We start from the raw sequence: 21990 nt of genomic DNA on the forward strand, positions 1-21990 counted from the left end.
ATTTAGTTTCTTTGAAAACGATTAGCATCGCCACTGCTCCATATCCAAGTTGCTGTGAGTTGAATAGTGTGCAGAAGTGTCGAGTATTTTAGTTGTATGATAGCCACGAGAGCTGAAATAGATTCCCACTTTAGTCTCCGATTAACCTGCTTCACCTTGCTTATATGGTAGCCTGGAGCGGTCGCGGCGGCTTTTAACAAGGCTGTGGAGTCGATCACATTGAGAAGCCCAGCTTTCAAGTTTGCCCCATAACTTGATCTACCTCTCCAGGGACAGGATCAGCGCCCACGGATTTCTGAACTAAGAAGGCTGCACACCTGCAAAGGTTTGTGTCTGTTCCTAATAATGTTTATTTCGCTCTCTACCTCTCTGTCAGCAAAGATGAGTTCACAGAAAGTTGTATACGCGCAAGAACAGCTCAACATCGTTGCACTACTACTGAAAGTATCTATCATACACACATGAATCCATCTCGCCCGCTGCTAAAAGTAGCCGCTGCCAATGTGATTGGCGGGCAGCCTTCTTGAATTACGTTCAGAAAGAGACACTGTGGCTATTCCGAAAGAAAATATTGTTCAGCACAGTAATGCGCTGCCTATTGTGCAGACTTCATTTTAACACCACGAGTTTTCGTGTACTCGTGACGTCGCCTAACAAGGAGGTGATTTTATGGCACACCGAAAATTTTTGACGAATAGCAAATAACCAATGACCAATAATACACCGTATTGAAGATAGTTTATTATTATTTTAACACGAAAGTGTTTTATGCCGGGGTCCACCAAGACTTCAGTGACGTATTTCCGTCACGGAAACGACGTCGAAAACATTTACACGATCGGATGGCAAAGAAAAAAAGGTTCCGTCAACGGGCATCGAACCCACCCCGCTCGGTCCGCAGCAACACATACCGGGCACGCTATCCGCCTCGTGCGCTGCTGCTTTGAGATGTACTGGTGGCGCCACCAACGGCGAACGGTGGCGAAAGGTGGATACGCGCGGCTCATAGAAGCCGTGGGGAAAGCGCCCGTTACTCGCCGTTTTTCTATTCATTTTTCATTCTGGTTTGATATTTGTACTGCCGACGCTGCTCCACTAGACAACCATGCCGTTTGTTACGTCGATTGTTCTATATTATTTGTTTTAAAATGACAAGCCCGTTTTTTTATGCGTGCGCGCGATGCACTGCGTACGTTTCTTACGTGCATATGTCCAAGTTGTTTGCGTGATCTGTTAACACAGATGAAATAAAAACTGTTCCAGTACAAAACAGCATTCTTGTTTTATTGAACACCCCAAACAGTACAACAACAATGACTATTACGGCTGTATGCCTGCTTAAGAAACGCACAAAAGACACGCGTTTTTATCTTCGCCCAAACTCGCAGCACTCAACTAGGCCAAGAAAACCCAAATCTAACTTGCTGAAAGTTTTAACAGCCGTCACACAGCTGCATAATAATGCGTGAAAGTATTTTAGCAAAGGACCAACAAACATTCACACAGCGTTTTTTTTTTGTTCACAGACCGTGTTAACGTATAAGAAAGTTCTAACTGCATTGCAATCACATATTTCGGAATATATCTAATCACGTTCACCATTGAAGCCACAATCCTCTAACACATGCGCTTTAAATTGAGCATGGCATTACTCAGACTTATATATGAAATGCGCACGCGTGGCATTACTCAGATTTATATAGGAAATGCGAACGCGTCTAATGTATCTCGTATGCTAGGTTCTCCTTTGGTACGTGCAGCTCAACATAAAATACCATTCTGGAAGTAATGTTCGTGGAGTAGCGAGCATATAGAAGGGCAACTACTTACAGCTTCACTTACCTTTGCAAAAACGGTATTCCAATTGCAATTCAATATTAACCGACGCAACAACGATAACAACACACTTGTTGCACACAGGCGTATCAGGCTGACGCGCGAGGCCAAGCGCGGTATTTTAAGTGTAGCACAATCGTGCGCGTACAGTACGCTAGAATATTCTGGCACAATGTCGTCAAGCTTGCAGTCACTTCAGCGGTTCCCACGATGTAGCACCAATTGACGTCCTCGCGTCATCAAACTGCTACGACGCCGAGAACTTCACACACAGCTGACTTGGAAAAACGCGGTCTTGCAGGAGGCCATCTTGTCCAGCAACCAACAGACAAAAGTCCACAACTGAGGCCTCTGAAACATTGCCGTTGATGAGATGGCAGCTGAACAAAATCAGGGCTCATCGTCCGACGTGTGGTCACCGCCTGAACACAATATTAACGTTGCAACGTTCAAGGAAGACGCGACGAAAGCGACGAGCCCAGCCGGTCTAGTCGGGTGCGCTACTGCACATAGGAGTGCCTCGATGTGGAGGGTCTGGCGACGAGGACATCGAGGTACTCTAACCACTCTAACTGCACAAACTGCACAGTGCACAGCGCGCGCTCTCACGGCCACCGAAAGAAATAAAAGAAAGTGGAGAGAGGGGTCACCTAGGAGCATGTCGTATCGGTGGAAGCAAGAGGAAGTGTTGCGTCGTCGGTGTGGCGTATTGTCGAGAGATTGCGCTAGTTTGTTTTTGCGCAACGGAATCGCAAACTTCATTCGAAATGCATGGGGGGTTGGGAGAGGGTGCAACCGCCTGAGCCGAGCGGTGGCGCCACCATACCGATGCACGAGGCGGATACACTGCGTCACGGTCACAGATTCTAGAGTCTTTACAAACACGCCTTTTATATCTACCACTCTCCCGGTCGCCTCCCGGTCGGCTAGAGTGCCTCGATGCGCGCGCCCCCGCTTAGAGTGGTGCACGGTGTAAGAAAAATAATTTAGGTGTGGACACTCTGCCCGACGGCGCGTCCACATAATGTTCGCCTCTTTCCTCCTCTCGGCCCCCATGTCGCAGCGCCTCCCACGCAACCGCGGCCGGCGCATGTATTAAAGGCGAACATTATCTGGACGCGCTCTCCTTCGCGGCGGGCGGAGAGTGTCCACACCTAAATTATTTTTCTTACACCGTGGAGTGGTGTCAGCTTTTGAAAGGGCAGGTGCCGCCTCCTCGGCCTTGGCGGCAGCGTGGCCGCCATTTTGAATCCCCCGCCCGGTCACTTGTGCGTGGTGCGCGTGCTGTTTTTAGGCCGGTGCTCGTTTCCCTCCAGTTTTATGCGCTCGCTACCGTCACCATGGCCGGATGTTGCGTGCCGCAGTGCACCAATCATTCCAGAAACGCTGGGAGCTGTATCGTTTTAGAAGATACGAGGTTTCTTTGGACAGTAAAAATCAAACGTGATAAGCGGCATCCGAAGAACACATTACGCACTTGCAGCGTAAGTTTCTGGCTGGTATTTCGAATGCACATGCAAGGATAAATTCTGCCGGTGTTAACCTTGCGTAATAAATGGACACACTGATATCAGCTACATGCTTAAAATGCTTTGGTTCACGTGTGCATGAATCCTGCATTTTTCTTCGCAAACATTCTTTACTGCACTTGGTTGGTCCTGTATCTGCCTTTGATTTCTTTCTTTCGCTTTTTTTGGGGATGTGAAATGTATCATGGAATATATTATGCGCCTTTGTCTGCAGATCAGATCCTCTTTTTCGCTAATAATAATTATTTGTGAGAATTTACGTCCCAAGAAACCCGATATGATTATGAGAGGCGCCGTATATGGTGGAAGGCTCCCGAAATCTTGACCATCTGTTGTTCTTTAACGTACACCTAAATCTAAGTACGCGGGTCTCTGTCATTTCACCTCCATCGAAATGGGGCCGCTGCGGCCGGGATTCCATCCTGCAGCCTTCGGGTCACCAGTCAAGCACCATAACTAAAACCACGCCGGGTTCTTGTTTTTTATATTCCTTTCCGTGTTTCAAGTACGCCTTTTGTGCTGGTCTGATGCCCATGTATGTATGTGTGCAGTTACATATTTTTTATCCTTCCCTGTTTCTGTGTTTCAAGGTTACATTTTCGCCCTGTCTTAAATAATTACGCAGTTCCTGTCTTTTTAATTATTTACGATCACTGTGAATTGGCTAGGGGCAGTTGTGTTTTATTGTGTAATTTGCGTTTTATTTGTGTAATTGCTTCTGTCAGCGCAGCATTAGTGCGCACAAATAAATGGCCTGTACACTGGATATTAACGCGCACGCGCGCGCACACACACACACACACACACACACAAACACACACACACACACACACACACACACACACACACACACACACACACACACACACACACACAACACACAACACACACACACACACACATTCAGTATTTTATTTCTTTGAGCAAGCATATTTTATTTATTAATAATGTAAGCCCTGAAGGCTCATACAGGAATGCGCATACAAACAGTTCTCGCGAAGCGTCTATACAAAGAAGACGCGTGAAAACAACAAGACGGGGAAGCATTGTGTACAGTGACACGCTATATGTCAGTAAAAAAATACAAGAAACAAAGTCAAGTTGTACAATGAGTACGTCATGGAAAGCCAGTTAATGAAATAGAAACTCACAGGCTCCCTTATGCGTTCGCTTAAAGGCCAACTCCGGCGATTTTTCGAGGTCGATGGATCTCAGTGAAATTCACTGGGTACGTTCCTTTGCACGTTTCCGTCATTTATGCCAAATTACAGGCTTGAGACACGCGCAGATTGTTTGCAAATGAATTTTAAAGATTGTCTGCAAACGCCCTCCTGGCTTCCCACAATTATTGGCAACATTGCGTCTGTGACGTCAGTATTGGGAAGGCGGCGGAAGTGACGCAGCCGAGGGCACCGCTACTTCGGCGCTTCGGCCGCTACAGCGAGCGTCTGCTGTGCACAAGGCTACAGACAGCGTTGGTTTGGCCCGCGCTTAGCTGGTCGTCCCGGCTGTCACAGTTTTCATACTCCGCGCCGGCGTGACCGGAATGCCTTGCACGACTTCCGGTTCGTTCGTAACAACGTCTACGTCATACATAGACAGTACACTCGGTTGGGTTTCGGTTTCGGTGTTGCGCTTTTTTGCTTATTTAAAATTATTCTCCAATTTGCCGAGTATTTCTGCTATCGGGCCCGTAACAGGAGCGTCTTAGGAACATAAAAGCACCATTACTTTGACATGGCCAAAAAATCGCCGGAGTTGGCCTTTAAAACGGCTCGAAAGCGAAAGCCATCTTCTTCTCAGTTTTTTGCGCACAAAGCGCGGTTTTGCATTGCCTCCAAGATCGGAGGCACCTTACCTGGTTTTGTACTGCCTCCGTGATTTGCCCACTTTTGACCAAGCTACGATGTCATGTGATAACGGCATCATATGACGTCACGTCAAAATTTGTGAAGCCATGATGACGTCATCACGTGACGATGTTTTTTTGCATCCCTCGTCCTCAACGTCGTGGTACGCTGACGCCGTAGACGCGGGACGCCGACGGTCAAATTTCGCGTTTGATGAGGCATTTGAGGCTTTTGCCTTAAAAAATACGTCCGCCACGGTGGTATAGTGGTGACGGAGCTCGGCTGCTGACCCGAAAGTAACGGGTTCGATCCCGGCCGCGGCGGTCGCATTTAGGTGGAGGTGTGCGATGTCAGTGCAGGTTAATGAACACCAGTTGGTCAAAATTCATGCAGCCCTCCACTACGGCGTGCCTCATAATCATATCATGGTTCTGGCAAGTAAAACCCCAGATTTTATTATTAATAAAAGAGACAAATAAACGACGCCGTGCATCTGCCGCACAAAGTGTAAAAGAGTATTGGAAACACTCAATAATTTGGGCATGCGAGAAAACCTGCAGATACAGAAAAAGAAACTGCTGATACAAAAAGAAGAACGAAAAACGCACTGATACTGCCCGCATGCAGTTTCACGGCATTGAAAACAAACAGTTTTGAAAAGAAAATCATCTAATAATCTCTATTAATATAAGAAATTACGTGAACTTCAGAGAAAAGCGCTAGCCCCCCCCCCCCCCCCCCCCCCCCCACTCGCGAGCGAGTTGGTACGCCACTGACCTATACATATATATAGATTGGACTATAAAAGAATATTTCAGTGCAAGATAAGCGTTAGCAGTCGCTAGCCATTTTACCATGGCGTGTGTGACGTCATGTGCAGCATGTAGCGAAGCCGTCGTCTTCTATCAAAGTTTCAGCCGTTGAAAATCATTCAATTTCAATGCTAAGCTGAACAAATCTGAAATAGCTCGATTGCAGACGCTCGCACAGCAAGCAGCTTGTTACGTCATGGCTCGCGAGTGCGCCAGTGTTGCCAGACTCTCAGGCCGCCCGAGTGTTTATAAAGATATTCTATTATAGATTAAAGGGGTGGTGCCACTAAATTTGTGGCTTGCGCGTTCTTTGCTGTAAGCGTTTCCTATAGCTCCAGGAAGCATGATGCACGCACCAAGATTCATGTATTCTCGCTAAATAATTTAATATCGCCGTTTGATGTGGACAACTTTCGGTTTTGGTTTCTGGGCGCCGAGGTTGGGCAGTGACGTAGAAGTGTAGGAGGCGTGGTCACGTGACCACACAAGGCTGTGACGCACTTACCCAGGAAGCTATCGAAACTCGGCGAGTGATGTAGCAACCGATGCTTTGCCGGTACTATAGTGAATTAGAATATATTCTAGTTCACTACAGCCGGTACGTACGTTGCGGAAGTGGCGGAGGTCAGGAGGTCACTCATGTTACTACAGCAGATCTGGCGTGACGTCACTACAACTTTCGTTGCCCATCCTACAGATCTACGTCAGAGTTGGCGCGCTAGCGATGGGTTTCGATCGGGAGAATGGGCATTTAGGTACACTTTGGAAGTGAATTAAAATATATTCTAAACGTTTGCTGTGTCCGACGCTTCGTGTGGAATGTCCTTACATACAGGGGAAACCCCCAACAGGCTTGTTATAGCCTCGAAATTTAATGGCACCACCCCTTTAATTGCACGACCGAATCGCTAAAATTTCGCCAGCTTTTTTGTGAACGCACGAGAAGTTTAGCCCACGTAACACGGATTATTATTGGGTTCAAACGCTGGCCTTGAGAACGGCAGCGTGCGGTGCGAAACCTCAGGCGATGATGATGATGCCCTTGGGAATAATGAGATTCTTTTTTATTCTTCTGTATTTATGGATTCTTCCGTTTTGTAGGGTTTCTCAAAAAGGCGTCTTTTTCATGATACGAGCGTCTCGGAATGCGGCGCGTTTCAGCTTTACCTTCCTCGGCGCCGTTTCTTACTGCAACTTTCACGGCAGCCATTCTCGGATGCACTGAACCGGTTTTTTTTTCTTTTTTCTTCTCTCCCAGCCTAACTTCCTGCCCGCGGGTCACTGGGTTGAAAGGTGGCTTTGCAGACCCGGTCCGGCAACTTCTCCTTCCTCGGCTTGCCTTCTTCTAAAGCGTCTCTGCATCTCAGTGACGCCTGGATGCTACTTGGTCATGGTCAATGACATGTGGTCATTTTCATGGTCACATTATAAACTCGTTTTTCGTTTCTTGTTTGGGGCTTGTACCTATTGAATTGCTCATTGGCACTTTCCAAGGTAGTTAGCGGCAGGTGACACTGTCGAGAAAAACCGGTGCTTGGGAATCGAGCCCTTCCTGCTCTCTCTGCAGAGAAATTCATAGGGCGCTCACCTAAGACGACTGGAAGGCGAAAGCCATCTTCTCAGTCGGTGTCCGGTCCCGCCACCCTTCGAAAGCTTTCTGCATCTCCAGGATCGGAGGCACCTCGCCTGGTTTTGCACAGCCTCCGTGATCGAACCACCTTTGACCGAGCTACGATGTCATGTGATGACGTCGTCATGTGGCGTTACGTCACGTGACACCAGGATGACGTCACAAATTTTGTCGATCTGTGACGTGACGTTTTTTTTTTCATTACTCGTGTTGACGCCGCCGACGGGGGACACCGCTCAATTTTCACGTTTGATGAGGCATCTAAGGCTTTGGCCTTAAAATGTACCATCAGCTCGATGTTGTAACTATAGGCGAGACATATTGCCACGCCCACTTCTTGTCTTGTTTTGATGTATTCGGGTTTGACCGGCAGGGACGGTTATCAACGCTCGACGCTGTCCGCGAAGCATTGTTCGAGAAGCTTCACGTCTATAGTAGATCGTTCTGTTAAGATTGCGCCCCGCACGCGAACGTTCCAGCTTTGTCTAGAGATAACGCCGCCACCAGCGATATTGCTGGAAAGTTCGATACCGCCTGTATAAAAGCCGACGCGATTGACCGCTTGTCAGTTGATCGACGGACGACGCCCTGTTCGCCGCTATATTTGTACAGCGTGTATTGCTGTAGTTATAGTTCTCATTTTCCGGCCACAAGTTCGGCCAAATAAACAGTTTCATCCTGCAAACGCCGACTGCTGTCTTCATCGACGTCACGACCACGTGACATCTGGTGGAGGTGCTGCTTCGCTCATGTTCCGGTCGCCCCCGTCAGGCCGTGAACCCAGTCCGGGCCGCAACGAAGACATCGACGCGTACCCCGAACAGCGAGCAAGCCGCAGGACACAAGGACTACCTCCAGAATACCAGCCTTTACCCGACAAGACCAGGAAGACCCCGACCATGACCAACACAACAGCGACAATGACAGCAACCATGCCGCTTGCACCCGTGCTGCTACAGCGCCCAAAGGAACCACCGACCTTTCACGGATCATCTGCTGAAGACCCGGAAAGTTGGCTGGAGAAGTACGACCGCGTCGCCATTTTTAACGAATGGACCGATGAAGACAAGTTAAGACACGTCTACTTCGCCTTGGAGGACTCTGCCCGAACTTGGTTCGAGAACCAAGAGCGAAGCCTCACGACGTGGGACATTTTTCGCACAAGATTCCTTGCCACATTCACGAGTGTCGTCCGCAAGGAGAGGGCCGAAGCTCTGCTGGAAACCCGTGCGCAGCTTCCAAACGAGAACGTGGTGCTGTACGCGGAAGAGATGAGCAGACTGTTCCGACACGCCGACCCAGCCATGCCCGAGGACAAGAAAGTCTGCTTGCTCATGCGAGGGGTAAAGCAAGAGCTCTTCGCTGGGCTAATGCGGAACCCACCGTCGACAGTCCAAGAGTTCGTCTCAGAGGCGACGACGATTGAGAAGACGTTGGAAATGCGCAACCGGCAGTATAATCGCCGATCGATTCAAGACAACCCAGTTGTTCATGCTGTCGGCTCCGACGATCTGCGCGAAACGATCCGAGCGATCGTGCGGGAAGAACTACGCAAGCTCTTACCCTCACCACAGCCTGAAGTTGCGTCGATCGCTGACATCGTCCGAGAGGAAATCCAGCAGTCTCTGGGCACCCCCGAGTCAGCGCAGCCGCAGCTGCAAGCAGTGACCTATGCTGCTGCAGCCCGACGCAACGCCCCCCCTCCTCGCCCAAGTCAAGACGCCGCGCCGCCTCAACAGTTCCGCCGCCAGGCACCACCGCCGCCGCCACCGACGTCACACCGCCCGCCAGCCGGCCAACGATACACGCCGAGGAAGACCGACGTTTGGCGCGCCCCCGACCACCGCCCACTCTGTTACCATTGCGGAGAAGCTGGCCACACTTACCGCCGCTGCCAGTACCGACAGATGGGACTGCGTGGATTCGCCATCGACGCGCCGCGTCCACAGCGAGGGGAAAGACCACGTGACATCGCCGACTACCTCGCGGGAACGCAATGGACGCCCCGACAACCTTCCCGTTCGCCGTCGCCAGGCCGCTACGTCTCTCCCCAACGCCGACCATACACTGGCCCAACTCGGGGCCGGTCACCTAGCCCGTATCCGGAAAACTAAGGGCAGCAACCGATGGAGGTGCGGTTGCTGTACGACGAAATACCGAAGATCCTCCGCCGCCGACGACAACGCCGCAACGACATCTAAAGAACACGCCGCAAGCCGAACGAAGCCCTGACGTCGAAACTTCACGGCCCGAAGAAGACCTGACGACACAACGACGAAGCAGCGGGACAAACCGACGTAGCCGTGATCCGACGCCGCGACCAAATCGAAACGGTAGGCGACGAACGAGTGACCTCGACGTTCTCATCGACGGCCACAACGTCACCGCTCTCGTCGATACTGGAGCCGACTATTCCGTCATCAGTGGACCGTTCGCGACGAAGCTGAAGAAAGTCAAGACCGCCTGGGAAGGCCCCGAAATCCGCACAGCGGGAGGTCACCTAGTAACGCCGGCAGGAATCTGCACAGCGAGGGTCTCCATCAACAACCGGATTTATCCCGCAAGCTTTGTAGTCCTTCAGCATTGCTCCCGAGATGTCATCCTTGGTATGGACTTCTTAGGCCTTCATGGTGCAGTCATCGACCTCAGATCGAAGTCGATAACACTACCTACAGAAAAAGCATTACCGCGGTACACGCCGCCAGGGAAGCATGCCTTGAATGTGCTGGAAGACCAAGTCACCATTCCCCCTCGCTCCAGCGTCATCATTTCCGTCGGCTCTCAGAAAGTAGCAGACCTGGAAGGCGTCATTGAAGGCGACCAGCACCAGTTGATTAACCGCGAGATTTGCGTCGCAAGAGGAATAGCAGAGTTGCGGGGAGGCAAAGCAACAGTGATGCTCACAAATTTTAGCAACGAGTATAAGCACGTAAACAAAGGCACGACAGTCGCCTACATCGAAGAAATCACGGCTACGTCGATGGCTTTCGCCATCGCCGATTCTTCCGAGCCAACACCGACGAACCAAGCTTCTCAACCAGTTTTCGACGTTAATCCTAGCCTTCCGAAGCATAAACAAGAACAGCTCAAAACCCTGCTCTTGAAATACAGGGACTGCTTTTCGTCATCGTCAAGAATCCGCCAGACCCCAGTCGCAAAACATCGCATCATAACAGAGGAAAATGCCAGGCCACTCCGGCAGAGCCCGTACAGAGTTTCAACGCGAGAACGCGAATCCATAAAGAAACAAGTCGACGAAATGCTACGCGACGACATCATCCAGCCGTCGAAGAGTCCATGGGCGTCACCCGTGGTGTTAGTGAAGAAGAAAGACGGAACCCTACGCTTCTGCGTCGATTATCGCCGCCTGAACAAAATCACGAAGAAGGACGTCTACCCTCTCCCACGGATAGACGACACCCTGGATCGACTCTACAACGCGAGGTACTTTTCGTCGATGGACCTCAAGACCGGCTATTGGCAAATCGAAGTCGACGAGAGAGACCGAGAGAAGACTGCCTTTATAACACCAGACGGCCTCTTCGAGTTCAAGGTTATGCCCTTTGGTCTTTGCTCGGCACCTGCGACGTTCCAGCGCGTTATGGACACCGTGCTGGCTGGACTGAAGTGGCAGACTTGCCTTGTGTACTTGGACGACGTCATTGTGTTTGCCTCAAGCTTCGACGAACACCTCCGGCGCCTTGACACTGTACTACAAGCAATCAAGACGCCGAGACGAGGGCCCTGCCTAGAGGCAGTGCCGCCGAGGTAGCGAAGTTCTTCGTTGAGAACATCGTCCTGCGTCATGGCGCCCCAGAAGTTCTCATCACCGACAGAGGTACGGCGTTTACTGCTGACCTAACTCAGGCAATACTGAGATACAGCCAAACAAGCCACCGCCGGACCACAGCGTACCACCCACAGACAAATGGCCTGACCGAGCGGCTAAACAAGACCATCGCCGACATGTTGGCCATGTATGTCGACGTCGAACACAAGACGTGGGATGCCATCCTTCCGTATGTGACCTTCGCATACAACACGGCCGTCCAAGAAACGACGCAGATGACTCCGTACAAGTTGGTCTACGGAAGGAGCCCGGCGACGACGCTCGACGCCATGCTACCCAACGTCACCGACGAAGAAAACCTTGATGCCGCCGCTTACTTACAACGTGCCGAAGAAGCTCGACAGCTCGCCCGCCTGCGCATCAAGACCCAGCAGCACACCGACAGCCGTCGCTACAATCTTCGACGACGCTTCGCGGAATACCAGCCCGGCGACCGTGTTTGGGTCTGGACGCCGATACGCCGACGTGGGCTTAGCGAAAAACTCCTTCGGCGATACTTCGGGCCATACAAGGTTCTTCGACGCCTCGGCGCTCTTGACTACGAGGTGATCCCGGACGGCATTACGAACTCCCAGCGACGCCGCGCACGACCTGAAGTCGTCCATGTCGTGCGCCTTAAGCCGTTTTTTGCGCGTTAGCGAACCTGGGGACTCTATTTTTCTTCCTTTGTTATTGTAATTTATTTTTGTATGCACTTGTTTTTTTTTCTCTCTTCTATGTTCTTTCACAAGCATCGGGACGATGCTTTTTCAGAGGGGGGCAATGCCACGCCCACTTCTTGTCTTGTTTTGATGTATTCGGGTTTGACCGGCAGGGACGGTTATCAACGCTCGACGCTGTCCGCGAAGCATTGTTCGAGAAGCTTCACGTCTATAGTAGATCGTTCTGTTAAGATTGCGCCCCGCACGCGAACGTTCCAGCTTTGTCTAGAGATAACGCCGCCACCAGCGATATTGCTGGAAAGTTCGATACCGCCTGTATAAAAGCCGACGCGATTGACCGCTTGTCAGTTGATCGACGGACGACGCCCTGTTCGCCGCTATATTTGTACAGCGTGTATTGCTGTAGTTATAGTTCTCATTTTCCGGCCACAAGTTCGGCCAAATAAACAGTTTCATCCTGCAAACGCCGACTGCTGTCTTCATCGACGTCACGACCACGTGACAATATTTATTCACTTATTTATCTTACCCCGGAAGGAACATTCACTAGGGGGGTTTCAGTGAAGTGACAACAAATAAGGCATAAAAAGGAACTGCATAGAAGGCGAAACAAAGAGGCATGTGCACTGAAAAAGGAACACTGTATGCAATTGTACTAAAGGAAAAAAAAAAGTTAGTCAAGATATGAACTTGCAATCGTTCGCGAAATTCAGCAGGGTTTTTTTTAACGAAACGATTGGAAAGTTATTCCATATAGTGGCATGGCACGCTGTAATGGAAAATGTCTGCGGCTAAAAATGCGCCAGAAACAGGGTGTTATGAAGTCGACTGTAGATTTGCGTGAAGGAATTTCAAGCGAGAGTCCACGATTCATGGCAGCAACAGAATGACGGAATTCAAGTTAGTAAGCGAAATGTCGGGAAAATATATTGGTGGAAATGATAAAGCTCTTCGTTCCTAAGTGCCGTTGGCCGCTAATAATTAATCGTAAACGAACAAAGCTCGATGTAGCTCTCACCCTTGCAGCACTTGGGACGAATCTGGCCCTCGTAGCCATGGCTTGCCACCTTGTCCTCCTCAGCCTGGTCGCGTGCACCGTGCTGGCTCACAGTCCTGCAGTCGGCAGCCACGACAACGTCCTCAATGAAGTCGCTACGGGCAACGCAACCGTCCGTGCACTGCACTCCTCGCATTACAGGTGAGACTGCAGTAAAAGCTCGTTAATGCGGATTAACATAAATGCCGAAAGAAAACATACATCAACGCACTATCATTTCCTTGACGTAAATCCTGTACTTATTTTGCATAAGACCAGTGCCGCAATTTTCGCCATCCTGCGACTTCGTTCTCAATGCGACCACGGCGCCAGAGCCCTCCCTTATTACGTGCCGCCACGCGACGACACTTCTTTCGCAGGTAAAATGGCGCGCGGCAGCTGGTCCATAACGATGTAGCACACGAGTTTTATGCCAGCATACCGATCGCGGCTGAAGGCTCTTCATCTTCAACAGCGTCAGCCATGTTTGAGTTTTGTGACATTGCGCGCGCATAAAACCAAGTATTGTTACTGAGCAGAGTACTTGGCAGTACAGCTAAATCAGTTTTCGCTGAAAAACTTAAACGCTCTAGTTATTGATGATCCCTATATTGTTAAAAATTCAAAATAAGTGACAACGTTTCTGGCTTCTCTTGATTCCTGCAAGTCTGCCTTTTGGATATAGATGTAGAGGACTTGTGCTCCCTTCAAGCTGCCGTGCGCCATTGTATAGACGGAGATGTTGCTTTCCAGAATTCTGCCGATATCTCGGTCGATAACTTTATGATCTTACTAGAGTATCCTCAGCTTATGTGGCTTCTGGCAGCGCGATATTCATCCAGCGAAAGTGAATTTGTATTGGTCCGTGTGTTGCCCCAGTACTTTGCAATATTTTTTACTTGCTATTGACCGTATCTTGAATAACCTATTGGACAGCGAGAAAGTAGAGCACTGCACGGGCTCGGGCCTACCCGAAAACCCGGGCCCGGCCCGGCCCGTGGGCCGGGCGGGGCCGGGTAAAGTAGTTTTCATGGCGGGCCCGGACCGGGCTCGGGCCTGAAGCTCCAGGCTTAGGGCCGGGCCCGGGTTTGATGTGGCGGGCTCGGGTCGGGCCGGGCTTGGACTTTGCTCCGTTCTTAAAAGGTAATTAATTGAAACACCGCGTCTCACAGGCATAATTTTATTATATTACATTTATTACTGTGATTACAGAGCAACATTTGGGATTAAAATAATAACGAAAGCAAATAAAGCACGGAATAGCGAGGTTTTGCTACTTGCATATAAGAGCCTGGTCTATTTACTTTTAGCTCGCCCGTTTCAGATAAATCAAGTAGCTCATATGCAAGAAGCAAAAGCAGTTCAGTTCTTATCCCTCATAAAACTTCTCCAAATAGCTTACCCCACATAAAAAAAGCGTTTTTTAGAGCTAAAATGTGGGACTTATATGTATGCACAGTGTATGCGGAACAAGGCACATTAAAGAGAAAAACGATTTTTCTATTATCAGTAAATTACTTTGACCATTCCAAAAGACCCACGCTCGCCCCGACAAGACTCTTGGTAAGAGAGAAAACTCGCAGGAAAATGCAGGTAACGAGGCCAACTTGAAATTCACGCAGCAAACGCCGTGACGTCATAGATTCTGATGGCATCTACTGGGCCCTACGTAGCTGATAGTGGGTAAAAATGAAGTACATTGACCTCTGAGGGGCCTTAACAGACTTAACGTACCAAGTTTCTGGAAATTTCGTTGAGCCAAGGTCCCCAAAATACGACGAATACAGTTTGAAATCCGTGATGTCACGTGCGGAGATTTCAGCGTGTTAATATATGTGATATAGCGTCGTAGAAGAGCGATGGTGTTTGGGGCCCTTATATACACTACAGCGAAAGCTGTTATGAGATGACAACAAGAGCCAGTTTTGGCGCCGTAGTTTTCCGCTGCCGCTGCCCGTACCCGCTCTCGCGCGAAATAAGAAAAGCTGAAGATAGAAACAAATTCCAGGAACGGATGGGATTTGACGCCGGGCCCCGCTGCATGGCAGTCAAGTATTCTACCACAAGGCTACGCTGGTGCTTGAAACTTCTCGCAAAAATAGGTCTCTTGTCGGACAAGCAATCGTGTTAACATATGTGATAGAGCGTCGTAGAAGAGTAAAATAACAACCAGGCGTCACACAATGTGTATTGCACAACGAGTGACCGGGTCGTTCATTGCCTCCAACCCTTTACAGAAGGTTCAGTCATAATTCTTCATCGTAATCAGCCACAGCACAACAAAGTGCACATAATGACTTACAGATGTGTAGCGGGTACCTCGCTTATCCGTACAATGACGAATAATGGTATAGTGGGTGCTTCCCTACTTCATGAAAGTTACGAATATTTATGGCATAGTGGATACCTTGCATGTGTGCTTGTATTGCCCCAAGAGAGTCTACAACGGGCCCAAGAAAGGCCGCTCTTTCAGCTTTCGCTGTGCTGCGTGTTCCGCGCAGACCTGGTGATTTTTTCGTTGAAACATATTTTTTTTTTCTAAATTGGAGCCACAAATTTGCAGCAAGCTTTGACATCGTTCTGCAGGTTTGCTTTGTTTTTGTCACTTTATTAGGGGGATATATATTTAAGCCGCTAAATACAACTGGCACTTAATACATGCTTTGCAATTGCAACCTTGAATTAACCACCTTCTGACTTTGTGCGATTTTCTAGCCGCGTTCGCGCAGCAGGTTTTATACGCCTGTCAAGTCGATATCATAAAAAGAGACTGCAAGCATGACGCGAGAGCCGAAAAAACGAGGCGAGCAGTTCATCTTGCTTCACAGTGGTTAAAGCTCAGCTAGCTGCCTCGCGTCTTAATAGGCGGGTGATACTCCAGCGGCACGGACTTGACTCTAACCTTCTCAGAAAACAGTGCCATGGCCGTATAATTTTTTTTTTTTTCGCACGCTGCAAACGTTTGTTCACGAAAGTACACGGCTGCTACTGTAAGCATGCCATATCAAAACAACAATCATATGATTCGTAGTCCACACCGCAGAACATCGATAGCGTGTAGGGTTTCATTTCGGAGTGCATGGGGACCATTATTCATCTTTAACATGACAGAATGAGACTGGTGTAATCGTGACTTGGGAAATGCATTTCGCTTTGAGTCGTGCGTCGTTGTTGTCGATCGTCTGCTCTTCACCGTTAACATGATTGACGAGCCTTTCTCCTTTTAACAAGTTCGCTTTTCGGAAGTGCCAGTCAAGCTTGAAGGTCCTTTTGAAGCCGCACTACAAGCGGTACATTGTGAGGCGCCGCAAGTGCACCGCGAGAGCTCTGCACGTGCACAGAAGCGAGCGGCAACGCGGTGCAGAGAAGGGAAAACGCGCGCTGCTTAGACTCCAGTTTCTATTTTTCTGCCAGAGATGGCGCTGCTTGTCAAGAGCAGCAGCGCCGCTAAGCGTTGCTTGGGAAGCCTATGCCGCCGCCAATCCGATGAACCCCGCGCCGTTCACGCGCCACCGCCGGCGATTTTGGGACCGGCGCGCAGGTCTAGTCACAAAGGTTGCAACGAAATGAACATCACGTATACATGAACTGATCTTCAAAGAAACCGCAGTGAAAGCGATACGACACCGTGCGAAGAAACCGAGTTAAAGCAACAATCAACGCGATGGCAACAAGAAGACGCGCAAGAAAAGATGGCAGGATGAAAATCAACCTTAGCAAAAGTGAAAACGTAAAAACGTGTGAAAATTTCATGAAGGTTGAGTTGTCAAACAAGTTTTTTAACACGAAAGTGTTTTATGCCGGGGTCCACCGAGACTTTCATGACGTATTTCCGTCACGGAAATACGTCAGCAAAATGAACGCCATCAGAGGGCAAAGAAAAAAGCTATAAGAAAATGTTTGGTTGACAGGAGTCGAACCCACGACCTCAGTCCGCGACGATGGATGGCGGGCGTGTAGCCCACTGAGCTACCGCCAAACACATAACGAGGCTGCATGGACGCGCCTTTTATTTATTTATTCATTCGGTACCCACAGCGCCAGAGGCATTACAAAGGGGGCGGATTTCACATTTTCCTCTCACACACTTTCACACTTTCCTCTCACAGTGTTCTTGGATGGATGGATGGATGGATGGATGGATGGATGGATGGATGGATGGATGGATGCTATGAGCGTCCCCTTTATAACGGAGCGGTGACATATGTGCCACCAGGCTCGAAAAAGAAAATCTTTGCCTCCGCAATAGACCCTTTTCATAAATACGCCACCTGACGGTGGGCTTTTCGTCAGTTTCGATTTTGCAAAGAGTTCTGGGATAGGATTCGCCATGTTTAGGGGAAGGGGGCCTGACTATGCGCACGTGCGCCCGTGTAATGTGCCCGTGCGTGGTGCCAGGCGACTGCATCGCTGCATCTCACCGCCTCCGAAACCTCTGCAAATGAATCCCCCCGTGCCTTGCTTTGCAAAGTTAGTGCAACTGACTACGGCGTCGTAATGAGTGACCCGTCGACCGGGTGTACGAACGATCTGACGCCGCGCCGAGGCGGACGCATAACCCCTCCAACTCGGAACGAGGAATATCGTGCGTCAGAGCTAAAAGCTGCTGACGGGAAGTTACGTAACTGTAGCAGCATCGCCTATGATGAACACAACGGTAGCCGGCTTGCAAACGAGGTGGACGCGCGAGACTGGAAGTCTCGAGCGGCCAGTGCCGAGCGCTTTCGCGTACTCTGTTTCGCATACAACAGTTGTAACGGTGTAGAGGCTAGTGATACTCAGAAAAAGATGCGTTTGCGCTAACAAATAGTTCAACATCTTTACCGCCAGACTGCGATTTCGTTTTCTTTTTTTTCAGGCTGAGTAAGACATGATTTCTGCCTTAATTGCAAATAAGCAAACTCTATTATGCGGCTTTTAATGTGCTGTTTCCCATCACTTGACGTTTCGTTGTTTCAGTATTTTATTTGTAGCCGGTCGCGATGCCTCACGCGTAGGCTCGTGCTCGGCTCGCACGAGCATTCACAACCGCGAAAACCAAAGAAAGCAGACACGCGGATTTATACATTTCGCTGACCGAACTTATTGCACAGCTTGAATAGCGGTGCGCTTGATGTGTGAAACTGAGTGTAGTCGGGTCCGCCGAGGCATCGCAAGAACTTGGCTGCCAGCAGCGACCTTCTGTTTGGCAAAATACGCTGTATGCACTTGCTACGGTGGCTTGGCGTCATCGCTGCCCTCGCTATCATGTCCTGACTCCACCGGCTACATCAACAAACTGCCAGTTTCATTCCGCACGCTTCGTGGCCCTGAACCGCGCTGCCAGCAACGCACTTCCCATTTTCCCGCAAAGCTGGCGATGTCGGAATTCTACGTCGCCAGCGTCGAGTACGGAAGCCACTGCAACGCGCTTACGATGTACTATACCACGTCATCCATCGCGGAGACGAGCATTTCACATAAAAATCCACAGCATGCCTACTCGGCCTAGCGCTTCCACGAACATAGTGACATTGACGATGCACTGTACGCAGATATGTGACACGTGTGTTTGTTTACATCGGTCTGTCGCACATACCTTTCCGTTCTCGTAGCGGTAGCCTAGTTGGTAACACAACGGAACACAGCACCTTCCAACCATCTTTAGCAACACGTTTCCGCACAACGCGCGGGCTGACTGCCACGCTAACGGAACGTCGCGCACCGGCAATCGCAGTAGGCAGCCACCTTAGTCGCAGACAGTGTCGTCTGCTGCGGCGCCCTGAACATGATGGCTTGGAGTAGTTCGCGTTAAGGGCGCTTGGGGGCGCCCTTTTACGAAAAGGAACATAGATTTAATCAGTGTAGATAAGGTGTTAAGCCAACTTGAAACAAGGAAGTTTTTTTTTTTTCTTCGAGCCTGGTGGCAGACATGTCACCGCCCCGTTATAAAGGGGACGCTCATAGCATCCAGCCATCCATCGTCTATCAAGCGGCTCAGGTCTCCGTTATATAGCGAGATTCAGTAAAGAAGAACAATGCACATGCTGCGGGGAAAATAAGGAAACAGCGAAGCGTGTTCTGATTGAATGTGGAGATATCCACCCAGGTGTACGTTTGGGCTCGTGCCTTGGGTTTTAGGGACAACAATGGAAAGCTGAACACACCCGCGATTGAAATAAGTAAGAGACGGTTAGAGTACTGGTGGCAGAAAATTAGAGAGAAAGGACAAAAATAAATATTGAAAAAAAAGGACATTCTGCCGTAAAGGGCAGAGAACTCGGCTGAGAATTTACGGTTATTTTTCCTGTAGTAAGATAGATTTAATTGAAGTAGAGACATCAGGCCAACATCAAGAAAAAGAAGAAAAAAGGAAAACATATTTTTTTAATCGAACGGGTGGCATACTTGTCATCGCCCCATTGTAAAGGGGACGTTCATAGCATCCATCCATCCATCCATCCATCCATCCATCCATCCATCCATCCATCCATCCATCCATCCATCCATCCATCCATCCATCCATCCATCCATCCATCCATCCATCCATCGGTCTATTAGCTCCGGCAACGCGTCGTTGCTACCATAGTGTTTCCTACAATACTTACTAGAGGGAACTCTGGCGCTAGTGTCTATGGGAGCTGCAATGCGTCGCGCTTCAGCCAGCATGGGAATCATGGTTGTACACGGATTTGTCTAAACTTCGTTCTTTCGGCTCCATTTGGCTCCGCGTCGCCTGCATCCGCTTTGTCACAAAACGAAGTTCAGCAAAAATCAGCAGTTTAACTTCACCACTTTAACTTCTTTAGGCTCACCGATTCAAATCTGGTCACGAAGTTCACAACGATCCATTCTTTTATCCGAAAGAAAACCAAAACATAGCAATAAACAAAGCCACAAGTGCGTTCGAAGCCCACAAGCACGAAGACTAGGCAAATCCGTGTACTACCCATCACTCCCATGGTGGCTGAACGATCGCAGCGCCAGAGTTCCCTCTAGGTCATTTTAGGAAACTCTATGGTTGCTACGACCGTCCCACTCGGCGCGTTTCCTGTAGGAGAAGTGTAATTTCGTCAGCGCTTTTACACACCACGAGGTGGCGGTTTTAGCCCAAGCGTCGCTCATAGCATCCATCCATATCGAAAAAAAATTGGCCGAGTATCTGCGTGCTTCGCTGCAAATGTCGTCTAAAGACGATAGAAGAGGCGCTGCGTGAGATATGGACGCCATCTGGCAATACGTCGGGAAACATGAGTGCTGTGTTGCGGGCTGTAGTCCCGACGCAGCCACAGGCGAAGACCGGCGGTGACCAACGCGACCGGCGGGGACGCCGGCCAGCCCGAACACGCGGTTTTGCGCAATGCGCCGAAGAAACGTCCGCACTCAACGAGTACTCTCCACAAACTGTTATTTACACGTCGCCTGGGTAAAACAGGAATGCCAGAGCGGCGCCCCCTGTCATTCGTACAATGCAATACTGAACCGAAACACAACATGAGCTTTTGCAGAGGGCACGGAGGAAGACAAGTTTCAGCGCAGTCGCATTTTCAGCGCAGCTTAAGAAACTAGGGTCTTTAAAATTGCGTACTTATGTATTTTCTATTAAAGGAACACACCGCCTAATGCTTACCTAATGATGTTGCGCGTCAGATATGCGTAATATTTACTTTTTTATCGACAACGTTCACAAGTATGAAGAGCCATACCAGTTCAAGATGGGTGGGCGGTAAGCAAGTGGTTCAACCTTGGCCGGGTGGCTGAATCGAGTGACGTGCCGACAAACAGAAAGACAGACAGACCAAAATTTCTGCATTTAGGTTCCCCAAGAAAGACTATCGTCTTTAATAGCTCTCCGACGCCCGCCTGGCTGTCGCACCGCGTTCCCCGCTCGCCTTGTGAGAATTAACGGCCAGGCTAGAAAGAAGACACGACGTTCGTCGCGTTTCTCTTCGTGTTTCACGACGCTTTAAAGGAGTGCACATCGAGTGTCAGTGTTTACTATGTGCTTGTTGATACCATCTTTGCGCGGGATTCACCATATGCGGTTTCCAGGTATATCTTGACAACTTCAGCCACTGCAAAGGTTAAATCATGATGATGGGCGTTAGTCGTCGGTACGGAGATGTGCCACCAGGCGTCAACCTGGGGGCGTCCATCGAGCGGTGCTAAACAACAATAGACATTGCACATGCTCTATACCAATGCACTATAAGCAATCAACTACTTCTGTGGCGACACGTTTCACTTTTGTGTAATACCGATTCCTATGACGCATAGAGTTTCCTACAATACTTACTAGAGGGAACTCTGGCGCTAGTGTCTATGGGAGCTGCAATGCATCGCGCTTCAGCCAGCATGGGAATCATGGGTAGTACACGGATTTGTCTAAACTTCGTTCTTTCGGCTCCGTTTGGCTCCGCGTCGCCTGCATCCGCTTTGTCGCAAAACGAAGTTCAGCAAAAATCAGCAGTTTCACTTCACCACTTTAACTTCTTTAGGCTCACCGATTCAAATCTGGTCACGAAGTTCACAATGATCCATTCTTTTATCCGAAAGAAAACCAAAACATAGCAATAAACAAAGCCACAAGAAGCCCACAAGCACGAAGACTAGGCAAATCCGTGTACTACCCATCATTCCCATGGTGGCTGAACGATCGCAGCGCCAGAGTTCCCTCTAGGTCATTTTAGGAAACTCTATGCTATGACGGAGGGATCAGCCATCTTTTTTTATAAGGATCGACCTGAACTCGAGATCGGTAACAAAACATGGAGAGAATTCAAACCGCGTCGGAGCTTCCACATTA

General features: G+C 49.4%; 1 protein-coding gene across 1 annotated transcript in view; it reads left to right on the forward strand.

Moving 5' to 3' along the window:
- The first annotated feature begins 212 nt into the window (after nt 1-212).
- LOC119373689 (uncharacterized) overlaps nt 213-21990 on the forward strand; it is a 79326-nt gene continuing 57548 nt past the window's right edge. The window contains exons 1-2 of the mRNA XM_037643754.2: nt 213-325; nt 13196-13367. Of these exons, the coding sequence (XP_037499682.1) occupies nt 13225-13367 (143 nt within the window). The 5' untranslated portion in view covers nt 213-325; nt 13196-13224. The remainder of the gene's footprint in view (nt 326-13195; nt 13368-21990) is intronic.

Source organism: Rhipicephalus sanguineus, chromosome 11 (genome assembly GCF_013339695.2).
Source record: "Rhipicephalus sanguineus isolate Rsan-2018 chromosome 11, BIME_Rsan_1.4, whole genome shotgun sequence".
In the NCBI taxonomy this organism is placed as follows: domain Eukaryota; kingdom Metazoa; phylum Arthropoda; class Arachnida; order Ixodida; family Ixodidae; genus Rhipicephalus; species Rhipicephalus sanguineus.